General features: G+C 43.6%; 1 protein-coding gene across 1 annotated transcript in view; it reads left to right on the top strand.

Annotated features, from left to right (window-relative positions):
* The first annotated feature begins 4,944 nt into the window (after positions 1–4,944).
* The window catches only part of SUSD1 (sushi domain containing 1), a 122,177-nt gene continuing 114,643 nt past the window's right edge, over positions 4,945–12,478 (top strand). Inside the window, exons 1-2 of the mRNA XM_040481959.1 lie at positions 4,945–5,077; positions 7,739–7,894. Coding sequence (XP_040337893.1) covers positions 5,020–5,077; positions 7,739–7,894 — 214 coding nt within the window. The 5' untranslated portion in view covers positions 4,945–5,019. The remainder of the gene's footprint in view (positions 5,078–7,738; positions 7,895–12,478) is intronic.

The raw sequence follows: 12,478 nt of genomic DNA, 5'->3' as shown, positions 1-12,478 counted from the left end.
AGGGTGAAGTCTCAGATGATTAGGGAGGGGGCAAGGACTTTGGAGCCCACTTTAAACTCTTCTGCTCAAAATGTGGTTCCCCTGGGAGCTTGTGAGAACTGCAAACTATAGGGCCCCACCCAGACAAGCTGAATCAGAGCCTGCAGTTTAACAGTGTCTGTCCCCAGGTGATTTGAATGCTCTTTAAAATTTGAAAAGCCCAAAGCCCTTGTTTTACAGAAGAAAAAACTGAGATCCAGAGAGGTTCAATGATTTGTTAAAGGTCATACAATGAATCAGACTCAGCTAGATTTAGGATTCAATTTGGAGTCTCAGGTCCAGTGCTTCCTTCCCCCTGCCCCCCCACCCCCCCACCCCTATCTGACTGCCTTCTTATAAGGCTTTATTTTGTCTGGTTCTGTTTATTGAATGAACTTGAACTTAATTCAATTTATTTAAAAAACTTTACATTCTGTCCTTCACTAATTCAGACTGGACTTCCTTTAATTTATCTGAGTGGGTGGCACTACTTTATTTCTTAATTTTTTTGTGTGTGTTTATTAGATTCAATCAAGGATTGAATGAAATAATCCTTTTCTATCTGATACAAGTTTCTGGAACTGGATGTATAAAAATGCTTCCATGTTTATAAAAACAAATATTCCATATAAGAAAAAAACTCAGACATTTTGTCATTTTGTTGTTGGTTTCATTAATATGGTATTTATTTCTGTTATTGCACAATACATACACAGAAGAATGTTCATCATTATATGGTTGATCACAGTGGATTTGTGGACTTGACCAGGATCCATTTTTTCAAAAGTATTTCCAGAATTTTGGTTGTGTGTGGTTATGAATTGACAGTGTCCTACAGCACTGTTTAAAAATGTTATATGTTGGGGCGCCTGGGTGGCTCAGTCGGTTGAGCGTCCGACTTCAGCTCAGATCACGATCTCGCGGGCCGTGAGTTCGAACCCCGCATCTGGCTCTGGGCCTGGAGCCTGCTTCCGATTCTGTGTCTCCCTCTCTCTCTGTCCCTCCCCCATTCATGCTCTGTCTCTGTCTCAAAAATAAATAAACATTAAAAAATTAAAAAAAAAATGTTATATGTTAAAATGGTTACATATATTTACCTGATGGACATTTAGGTATGGGGATGCATTCTCACTTCAGCTCTGCCTGTTGCCCCTATAATCCGGAGCCTCTCTGGTCCATTTCTCCAGGTTGTACAACTCTGTTCTATTCCAGGGTTAGTGAGGGCAACTGGGTATCCCATACTCCTTATCCGTATTTACACCTGGTTCCTTCACTTTGAGCCTGTCCCTTACTCCTGCCTTCTGAAGTGCTCAGTGGCCCCAATTCCTGAGCCTTTTGGGGTCAGCTCTTAGTTCCTCTTCTCAGGACATTCCCGTATGTCCATCTCTTCCATCTTATGAAATATTGTTGACATCCTCATTTGCCATCATCTTGTCTGCCAAAGTTTATGCCTTTCTGGTCCTAGATGTCATTCGGTGGGGGGGTGGCTTTGAGAATGTATTAAATCAGTGTTCAATTGGAAAGTCATTTGTAATAGAAAAACCTTTAAAAAAATGTTTATTTTAAAAAGAGAGAGAGAGAGACAGAATGAGTGAGAGAAGGGCAGAGCAGGGGGACAGAGGATCCAAAGCAGGCTCTGCGCTGCCTGCAGTGAGCCTGGCGTGGATCTTGAACTCATGAACTACAAGGTCATGACCTGAGGCAAAGTCGGATGCCCAACTTACTGAGCCACCCAGGTACCCCTGTAATAAAAAAACTCTTATGTTGGGGCGCCTGGGTGGCGCAGTCGGTTAAGCGTCCGACTTCAGCCAGGTCACGATCTCGCGGTCCGTGAGTTCGAGCCCCGCGTCGGGCTATGGGCTGATGGCTCAGAGCCTGGAGCCTATTTCCGATTCTGTGTCTCCCTCTCTCTCTGCTCCTCCCCCGTTCATGCTCTGTCTCTCTCTGTCCCAAAAATAAATAAACATTAAAAAAAAAAACAAAAAAAACCCCTCTTATGTGTATTTTCTTACAAGCTCTTTTTTATTCCTAATGTTGTGTGTTTGCATATGCTTTTTTCCTCTCACCAATTTCACTGAGTTATGACTACCAGTCTTTATGATGCACTGACTTTGGGGAAAGGTTTTTTTTTTTTTTGTTTTTTTTTTTTTTTTTTTTTTTTATCCCAGTGAATTTGAATATAGTTTTTTTCTTTCTTTTTTAAAAGATCTTATTTTTCAGTAATCTCTAAACCCATTCTGGGGCTTGAACCCACAACTCTGAGATCAAGAGTTGCATGTTCCTCTGACTAAGCCAGCCAGGCGCCCCTGATTTCTTCTTTACTAATTCCTCACCCTCTCCCCAGATAAACCTCTATTTTCTTTTAGGAATTTATTTTCCCCCTGAATTTCTTGCATTAAAATTCTAAGGGGGGTGTGTGTGTGTGTGTGTGTGTGTGTGTGTGTGTGTGTGTGCGCGCGCGCTTCCTGGCTGGCTGCTTTCTTTCTCTCTTTGAAAGTACCAAACCATGAAAAACCCAAAAGTTTCTGCAGTAAATACCTTCTTATATCTAGTATTAAACATTCAATTTTGCTATCCTCTTAGTCCTGAGCATTTTTTAAGAGACTGTTCTGCAGTTCCCAAGTAGGTTTTTTAGGGGGGACACTCATCTTTTGTTTTATTTTGTAGTCTTATCACATGGTTACGTGGTAGTCAGACAGAATGTCCTCTACAATCTCTACTTTTTTTTGCACCTTGTTGCATTTTTTTGTAATGGTCTGGGATATAACACATTTTGTAAATATTCCGTGGTTAATTTCATATCCCTTAGTGATAAGCAGTGGTTTGTCTCATTTCTGTGTTATATTTGTTTTAAAAGAAAAAGCAGTCATGGTTAATTAGCAGTACAGATCTTCCTGAATTCATGATTGGATTACATCCTAACTTGAAAATCTCCTAAGTCAAAAATGCATTTCATACTCCTAACCTATCAAACATTGTAGCTTAGCCATGCCTACCGTAAACTCGCCCAAAACAAGTTTGCCTACAGTTGGGCAAAATCACTTAACTATTTTATACTGAAATGTTGAATATCTCATGTAATTTATTGAATACCATACTGAAAATGATAAACAGCATGGCCGTGTGGGTGCAGAATGGTTCCTGAGCATGTGGGTTGTTTACCTTTCTGAGTGCTCGGCTGACTGGGAGCCGCAGCTGGCTGTCACTGCCCAACATCATGACAGAGGGTCACTGCGTATCACTGGCCTGGGGAAAGATAAAAATTTAAAGTGTGTTTTCTACTGAATGTGTATCACTTTTGCTCCATTGTAAAGCTGAAAAGTTGTAAGGTGAACCATCGTAAGTCAGGGATTGTCTGTCCTTGGAAATCTCCCTGTCTCAGTTGCTTAGAGCAACCTGAGGGCTAAGTCTTTATTAGCTGGGTGGTAATGGGGCCAAGGCTAAGATGGAATTTCATGCTCAAAGACTGTCCTCATTAGGCCACTCCTGAAATTACAGACACTCGGAGGACAATGTGATATCCCACATAGCCTCAGGTAGAAATTCTTGATCTTGGGGCATATATGGATCACGGTCTGGTAGATGTGTGTGTGTGTGTGTGTGTGTGTGTGTGTGTGTGTGTGTGTTAGCCTCACACATTTTTGCTGCCTATGTGAGTAATTGGGATCTGGTCATCTGGCTGGGACCTGGCTATTATCTCAATGGCACTTTTTTTCTAAGTTTATTCATTTTGAGAGAGAGAGCAAGAGTGAGGGAGGGGCAGAGAGAGAGGTGAGGAGAGATGGGATCCCAAACAGGGTCTGCACTGACAGCACAGAGCCACACGTGGGGCTCGAACTCACGAACTGTGAGATCATGACCTGAGCCAAAATCAAGAGTTTGACTCTTAATCGACTGAACCACCCAGGTGCCCCTCAATGGCATTTTAAACACATTCATTTTTTTCCCTAAAAGAAAAAATGGTAGGGTAATAGACAGATGAGTTCTTCTGCCTTCCACTTGCTCTTTGAGTTGTAGCAAGTAGGATTACAGGTTCCTTTATCCATTTGGTCAATAAAAGTATATTGAATGTTTTTATACTGTGCCATGATGATATGTGGGCAAATGACATAATTCCTGTCCTTGAGGAGAAGCTCATTAATAAAATGCAGCTGGGAAGACAGAGCTGGAACAGTGTATAATAACAAATTTACATGGTGGATGTGGGAATTTACAAGGGTTAGTGGAGCACAGAGGAAGATACATTTAATCTTCCCCAAGAACGGAGGAATGGGGAAGACCCCAGGGAGAATGTGATGTTTAAGGGGTGTCTTGAAACAGGAATGGGTGCAAGCTGGAGAGAGAAGGTGGGATAGGCATTCTAGTTGAAGGGCAAACTGTGACTACAGCATGAAGTAGGACAGTGGATAGCATGGGTGGGAAAAAGGGGTCGTTGGCCTCCTGCCTAGAGAATACTGTGTGTGGTTTGGGTTTGGAAACAGTGAGGCTTGGAGGGATTAGCTTAGAGTCAGACTGTTAAGAGCTTTGATTGCCAGGTAGAGATATTTGCACTTTACTCTGTGGTCAGTGAGTAGCTGTTTTGTTGCAGGTTTTTAAGGATGGGATCAGATCTATCTTTTATAATTTTGCAATTCAAATTTTGGTTTTTCATTGTAAATGTCTACTACCCAAAATAGGACTGAAGTTTTCTTTTCCTGGGGCACCTGAGTGGCTCAGTCGGATAAATGTCTGACTTCTGCTCAGGTCATGATCTCACTGCTCAGGTCATGATCTCACAGCTCATGGGTTCGAGCCTCATGTGGGTCTCTGACAGCCCAGAGCCTGGAGTCTGCTTCGGATTCTGTGTCTCCCTCTCTCTGCCCCTCCCCCACCCATGCTCTGTCTCTGTGTCTCAAAAAAAAATGTGGAAGTTTTCTTTTCCTGAAATATACAATTTATGATTCAGGTTTAGATGTCTGTGCCACTTGCCACAAACATGCTACCTGCAAGCAAACAGAAGGGATGAAGATGTGTATTTGCAAGTACGGATTTGTGGGCAATGGGAGGACTCACTGCGTTGGTAAGTTCTGAATCCCGGGTCAAGATGAAAAGTTGAATCAACTAATAAGATCCTCTAGTATTAAAGAGCTTATTCCTTGTGGGGAAAACGTTGTTTTGTTCACGTGTTTTTCTTACAAGAAGTTTTGTCTGTTATAATACTCCTTTCTTTTAGTGTTTCCCCGAACCCCTTTCTTTAGCATTTCCAAGGACCTATCTTTCAATGTTAGAGGGTTGTTGAACTGGAATCTCTGGCAACTCTCTGACCTAACACAAATTTGAAATGTTTCAAGTCTTGAGTTTAACTTAACTTGAGTGAATGTCGTATTCCTAAATTTCTCCTGTTTTTTTTTTTTTTTTTGGTGCAAAACGATGAGTATTAGTACCCTGAGGAAAAACAAAATACAATTGCCTATTGGACTTCTTGGCTAATTGGTGAAATACTGTTGCTTAGAGTCTTAGAACTACCAGAATCCATCCTCCAGATTTTTTATAGTTGTAGCCCTTTGGGGTCTTGGGTGTCTTAAAGGAATACAAAGACCTTTAGTCTAGAAGTGTCTAAGATTATTTTTTGCTTCATGGTGTCCACTATGCCATGAGAGTCGGGCAATATCCAGGTTCAAGCCCAACTCAGAGAGAGGGAGAACCTCACAGCATATTTATAATAGTGAATGTTGGGAGCACACAGTTTTCTCCCAGGAACCTTATTACGTGCAGTACAAATATTGATAGTTGTGCACTGACTGTGTATACAACCTTGTTGTGATATCTTTGGGTTTTTTTCTACCTAAAGAAAAATAATAATTCTGAGTTCCAAAAGTCATATTCTACTTCAAAGATAACACGCTCTCACAGTCACACATCACTGCCCATTCCTGCAGACTGGAATGGTGTCACCTTTGACCCTCTTTCTTTAGGATTCTGTCCGGAGAATCGTGGCTACCTTGCAGTCTGAGGCTCCTGATGCATTTCCCCCACCCCTCTCCTCTGGCAGATGGCTGGCAGGGGCTTGGAAATCAGGTTGGAATCCAGCATGGACAAGCTTTTTCTGTTCCTTCCCCTAATACAGTCCCCCTCCCACGTAAGCCACCCCACTCTCGATTCTTCTTTGACTTCTGAGTAGAAGCTTCTCCTAATGGGATGAAGGGGCTTTATTAATTCATGTGACACTCGCTCTCAGACACTGGACCCTGCGTATCCCAGTACTTGGCCTGCTGAGACCATACCGTAGCATGAATACATGTCTGCCAGGCCTGCTGTAACCTGGTGTTAAGTCAGGGGACCCAAGAAATTTAGAATTCTCTACAAACCCAGTGTCCGCGCTGGGGAAATCTGCAGGGGAGATGAGTGTCAGAAACAATAGCAAAGGGCAGGAATATGCCATTTTGGGTCTGAAAGCCCAGTGCAGTGCTCATAAGCTGGGCTGGAAACTTGGCCTGGCTGTGACTTGAGGGTTCTGTTTCTCTACCGTTCCGTGCAGATCTCACCATAGACGGTTTTGACAATGAACTGTGTTCCATGTTCAGTTACATTTCCAAAAAGATAATGCCTATAAGGAAAATGAGGGGGAAGAAAAAAGAAAAAAAGGAACACTGGATTTTGGGGAGGGTACTTTTGAGTTGGCAGGAATTGAATGTAATTGTGAGACGCGATTGAAGTGCTTTGAAGGAACCAGTGCTGTAGTGAAACACCAAATAACAATCCGAAGAAGTTGATGACCTCCCCTGCTCCCCCCAAGACAAAACAAAACTAGCTGGATAGATCAGCTCTGAAAGAATGAGTAAGAAACTGGTCACAGGAGTTCTGATGGTACAGTCCAGGGCAGAGTCAGCAAAAGTCTGGCCTGCAGGCCAAATTTGGCTGCTGCCTGTTTTTGTAAATAGAGTTTTATTAGAACACAACATTGCTCATCTGTTTACTTATTGTCTGTGGCTGCTCTCGTGTTCCAAAAGCATGGAAGCAGAGACTGATGATGGGTCCTTCACAGAAAAAGTTTGTTGACCCCTGAGCTACGGAACAGAGACAGGAGGGAGGTTTACTTTCATTTTACATCCCTGTCAAATTATCGAATTAAAAATATTCAGGGCAGGCTTCTGTGGACTCATCAAGCTCCTCTCTTTCAGCTCCTTCTCACTGGGTGACTAATATTATTCACATGGGTCATTGACGATTAGCAGGAGCTGTTATTAGCCCTGCTCCCGGATGAGGCTTAAGCACTAATTCCATTGTGTTTCCTGGTAACTCAGAAGTAACGAATTTTCCGGTTAATCACTGGATGCAAAATCGTCCTATTCTACCTTTCATGAAAAAAGCAAGAGAATGGCTGGAGCTGGAAAAATGGGATGCTGCGGATTCGTTTCCCCAGGCCTATGACAAAATCTTTTTAAATACGGAGAAGTTGAAAAAGAATCCCCTTCGCCCAGTCTTCAAAAAAGATGAATGATCAGATGAAGATGTTGGGTTTCTCTTGTGGTTTTTATATACACCTTGTGCACGCTCCAAGGGGCCCGTGCCCTATCATGTGAGAGGCCTGGTGAAAAGAAAAGAGGCTGGGGGGTAGATCACTGAGCCGTTGTCAATGCAATAGCAACTCCTGAGTCTGTAGCACAGCAGAACAGTCTGGGTTGTTGAACATGGTATGGATTGATAGCCCTTTCTGTGTGTTATTTCAATGTATCAACAGATAAAAACGAGTGCCAGTTTGGAGCCACTGTGGTCTGTGGAAACCACACATCTTGCCACAACACCCTCGGAGGCTTTTATTGCATTTGCCTAGAAGGATATCGAGCCACGAATAACAACAAAACATTCATTCCCAATGATGGCACCTTTTGCACAGGTACTCAAGAAGGGGGCTGCAGGGATAGCATCCTGGTGATGGCGGGACAGTATCTGGGGTGGGGAGGAGGGAGGTGGCTTGGCTGGGACAGGGTGTGATTTAAGGGAGGAACCCTCCTTTGTTTAGAAGGTCCATGAGCGGGGTGCCTAAGTGGCTCAGTTGGTTGAACATCTGATTTTGGCTCAGGTCATGATCTTGTGGTTTGTGGGTTCAGGCCCCGTGGTCGCGCTCCGTGCTGACAGCTTGGAGCCTGGAGCCAGCTTCTGATTCTATGTCTCCCTCTCTCTCTCTGCCTCTCCACCGCTCATGTTCTGTCTCGCTCTCTCTCTCTCAAAAATAAATAAACATTAAAAAAAATTTTTTTAAAAAAACTAGATAGTAAAAAAAAAAAAAAAAAAAAGGTCCATGAGGGAAATTTGGATGTGGACTGAGTATTAGTTAATATTAGGGAATTATTGTTAATTTTGTTAGCTGTGATATTTGAGATATTCTTAATTTTATTTTTTTTTAATGTTTATTTTTAAGAGAGTGAGTGGGGGAGGGACAGAGAGAGACAGAGAGAGAGAGAGAGAGAGAGAGAGAGAGAGAGAGAGAGGGAGACAGAGGGAGAAAATCCCAAGCAAGCTCCACGCCCCTCGCAGGGCCCGTTTAGGGGCTCAGTCCCACAACTGTGAGATCATGACCTGAGCCAAAATCAAGAGTTGGATGCTTAACTGGGACTGAGCCACCCAGCCAGGCACCCCAGTTTGGGATAATATTCTTATTTTGGGAGATGCATGCTGAAATATCTAGTAACAGTATTATCTGCTGTTATTAGGATCTATAAGGAATCTTAAATGACAAAATGTAAATGTTGAATCTTGAGGGAGCGGGTCTATGGGAGTTGAGTATAATATTCTTTTTCTTGTTCTGTGCATTTGAACGTTACTCTTAGAGATGGTATGCCATCTGCAGGTGGGGTGTTCTTGGGGTGACGCTGGCACTCACCACTGTGCACACTGTGGGCCCTGCGGGTGGGCATTCAGATGTTGGCTTCTGGGAGATCAGAGCACAGCCCTGTTAGAGATGGGGAATGAGGTGTGAGGAGTGCAACTTTTTGGATCTCAGTTTTGAAGCTTTGGGCATAGGTTGGTTGAATACAGTGGATCAGCAAAATCCTAATTTTCAATGGGCCCTCTATTAGCCAGACTCTATTTCACAGCATGTATGACACTATAGGTCTTTGGTTTTCTAACAAAATCTATGAACAGTAAGGAAGAGGAAAGTCAGGAAAAGACTCCTGGTTCTAAGATGGTTTTGCATAGACTTAATGACTCTGCTTAAAAGCTTTGTGATATTTAAAGATTTTCAGAGAAAAGGAAGGGGGAGGAGAACATGTTTTATCTCCTTACCCACCAGGAAGCACAGATCCTGATGATTCATTCTCCTTCTTGACCTGTACCAAGGTCAAAATCCCCCAAAGGGTAGCACATTTGATTTATTCTAGGCATCAGTGAACCACATTCCCTTAGAGAAAACATTTTGGGATACATTGTTGTTTTAGGTAGCAGACCACTTGCTACATGATTGCCAGAGTGCAATGCTGCAAAATTAAATTAGATACATAAAAAAAAATACCAATTTTTTTTTAAAAAAACCTTACAAGATGATGATGTTGTGTTCAGCTCATTCAATACACATTTCTCATGCACGGCCTGTGTGCCATGGCTGTGCCAGCGGGAGGTGATGGCAGACCATTAATTTCATTAGAAAGTGTTAGTTGTAGGTAAGCAAAGGTTACTTTCTGGAATCTGGAATCCACTGGGGCTCTTATCTTGAAAGCAGGGAAGGGATCAGGGAACTTTCTGGAGGACATGATACTGGAAATTGTGCTTTCAAGGCTGTGGGAGTTTGCCAGGAAAAACTTTTATAACTGTGTAGAAGACTGTAGTTCCCAAGGATGCATTTGACTTTAAAACAATAAGAAGAAGGAAAGAAGAAGAAGAAGAAAGAAATATTTTATGCAGGGGCCAAGTAGATGTCAGCCTAATAAGAACCAATCTTTCTGGAACAAAATCCTAATCTAGGCTCTGCTTCTGTTTGTTCTTCTTGTAATTATTTAGTGATCTTTTTTTTTTTTTTTTTTAAATGAGATAGGGGTGCCTGGGTGGCTCGGTCGGTTAAGCGTCCGACTTCGGCTCGGGCCATGATCTCACGGTCCGTGAGTTCGAGTCCCGCGTCGGGCTCTGTGCTGACCGCTCAGAGCCTGGAGCCTGTTTCCGATTCTGTGTCTCCCTCTCTCTCTGCCCCTCCCCCATTCATGCTCTGTCTCTCTCTGTCCCAAAAATAAATAAACGTTAAAAAAAAATTAAAAAATGAGATATAATTCACATACCATCAAATTCACCCTTTTGAAGTATACAGTTCAGTGGTTTTTCGTATATTCACAAAGTTGTGCAATTATCACCACTATCTAAGTTTAGAATATGTCCATCATCTCAAAAGAAGCCCCATATCCATTGGCAGTCATTTTTATGACTTTTCCTTTTGAAGTCTCCAGTTATGACTTTGTAAAAGCTGGTGGATGACTTTTCTCAATGATACTGAGTTTGTATCAGAAGCACAGTTGCCACTTAAAAAGGGGGGAGGGGCACCCCTGAGTGGCTCAGTTAGTTGAGCATCTGACTCTTGATTTCGGCTCAGGTCTTGATCTCATGGTTCATGAGTTCGAGTCCTTATATCTGGGCTCTGTGCTGACAGTGCGGAGCCTGCTTGGGATTCTCTCTCTCTCCTCTCTCTCTGCCCCCTCTCCTGCTCATTCTCTCTCTCAAAATAAATAAACATTAAAAAAAAAAAAAGAGTCACAGTTGCCACAGAAATGTCAGTGGACTTTATCTGGGGCAGAGGCTTAGCCAGTTTTGGGGGCATCAGCAGTTATCTGGTGTTTGTCTGGAATCACAGGATATGGATCCTAATTCCTGAATTCTGAGAACTCCTGTGACCCGGTGTTTATCGTACTTTGCAGAGGTTAAGCCAATTTTAGGAGCTGGTTGCAGGTAGGCCTCTTTGGATGTCACCAGCGAGAGGTGAGGAATGAGTTGTAGGGGTTCTAGTTACAGAGAACCTGCAGACGTTTTGGTCCCCAGGACTGCCCCCAAACAACTTGTGGGGAACATGGAAACTCTGCAGGGGAAGAGGCTGTGTGGCACCTCCAGTGGGAGGGTGGTTTGGCTTGGGTGACCTGACAGTAAGTCCAGAGAAATGAAATTGATGAGGGAATATGTGGGCACTGTCATGTCCCTGCCAGCACAACTGGCAGGGCCCTATCAGGGCTGCTGCAAACTGCAAACTGTCTTCTCTGAACCTTTGAATTGCCCACATCTTGGGAATCCATCTTGACTCTGATGGCAGCCACAGCCTTCTTTCTTGTCAGCTCATTTCCCACAGTATCATGGGACTGATACCATTTCTTCTGGAGAAATGCGATAGCATTTCAGCCTTGACTGCGAAATGGGGAAAAGGGAAGGGGAAAAAAAAACCCAGAAGGAGTGAATGCTTTGCTATTCCAGCAGTTCCTGGAACCTTCTGCTCAAAGCCTGTTTCACATAGGTCTGCCTATGGTAAAGTAAACCCCTTCATTCTAAGAGGTAAATCCCTACCCCCGCCAGGACAAGTCTTTTGGTTTCTCTCCCAGGTCAGGAGCCTATTTTCCGTGTGAGCCTTTGCCCACAAGCTTCTCAGCTGCCCTGTTGTTTCAGGTCCTGGAGCCGCCTGCTGTGGCCTCAGGCACAAATGCGTAGTCCCACGAGACTCTGCTGGCTCTATGTGGGGGTATTGCTCAATAGGCTTGCAGCTGTCCTGAGGTTTCTCCTGGTGCTGTCTCCAAATGGGATTTTGCTCCCCAAATACTTTTTATGTATTTAAAAAAAATTTTTTTTAATGTTTTTATTTGAGAGAGAGCGAGAGAGAGACAGAGGGCGCATGAGCAGGGGGAGGGGCACAGCGAGAAAGGGACACAGAATCTGAAGCAGGTTCCAGGCTCTGAGCTGTCAGCACAGAGCCCAACGAGGAACTCGAACTCACAAGCCATGAGATCATGACGTGAGCTGGAAGTCAGAAGGAGGCTCAACTGATTAAGCCACCCAGGTGCCCCTCCCCAAATCCTAATCCTTTGTTTTAGCTTGGTTTCATTACTAAAGTGTTATGTTTCACTACTCTGAAAGAAGGAAGAAGCAAGAAAAGATAAACCTAAGGAAAAGTGCACTGGGGGACTATTGCTGCCCACTAACCAGAGCGCTGCTCATAACCGTTGGCTCCTTGCCTGCCTTCCCTGTGGAATCCCCCTGACTCCTGTTGAGGTCTCCTAGTAGTGGTAGGTGATAGCTTCAGGCCCCTGCTCCTAGGAAGGAGAGAGAGGCAAAAGGTTCTGAATCAAAAGATAATTAAACCAGAGCTCCGTTCCTTAAATGCTAGAGGCCTTGACTAAGGCACCATGTTTTCTCATTGGGAGTGAGGGGGCATACCTGAGCTCCCCCCACAGCTGAGCATCCCTCTCACTTCACTCTTGCCTCTTGCTCGCTCAAGTGCCAGGATATGGGTATCCCA

The sequence above is a fragment of the Herpailurus yagouaroundi genome, unplaced genomic scaffold, assembly GCF_014898765.1.
Source record: "Herpailurus yagouaroundi ecotype Mexico unplaced genomic scaffold, PumYag 160, whole genome shotgun sequence".
Classification (NCBI taxonomy): Eukaryota; Metazoa; Chordata; class Mammalia; order Carnivora; family Felidae; genus Herpailurus; species Herpailurus yagouaroundi.
This window is presented reverse-complemented; position numbering and strand designations above follow the sequence as displayed.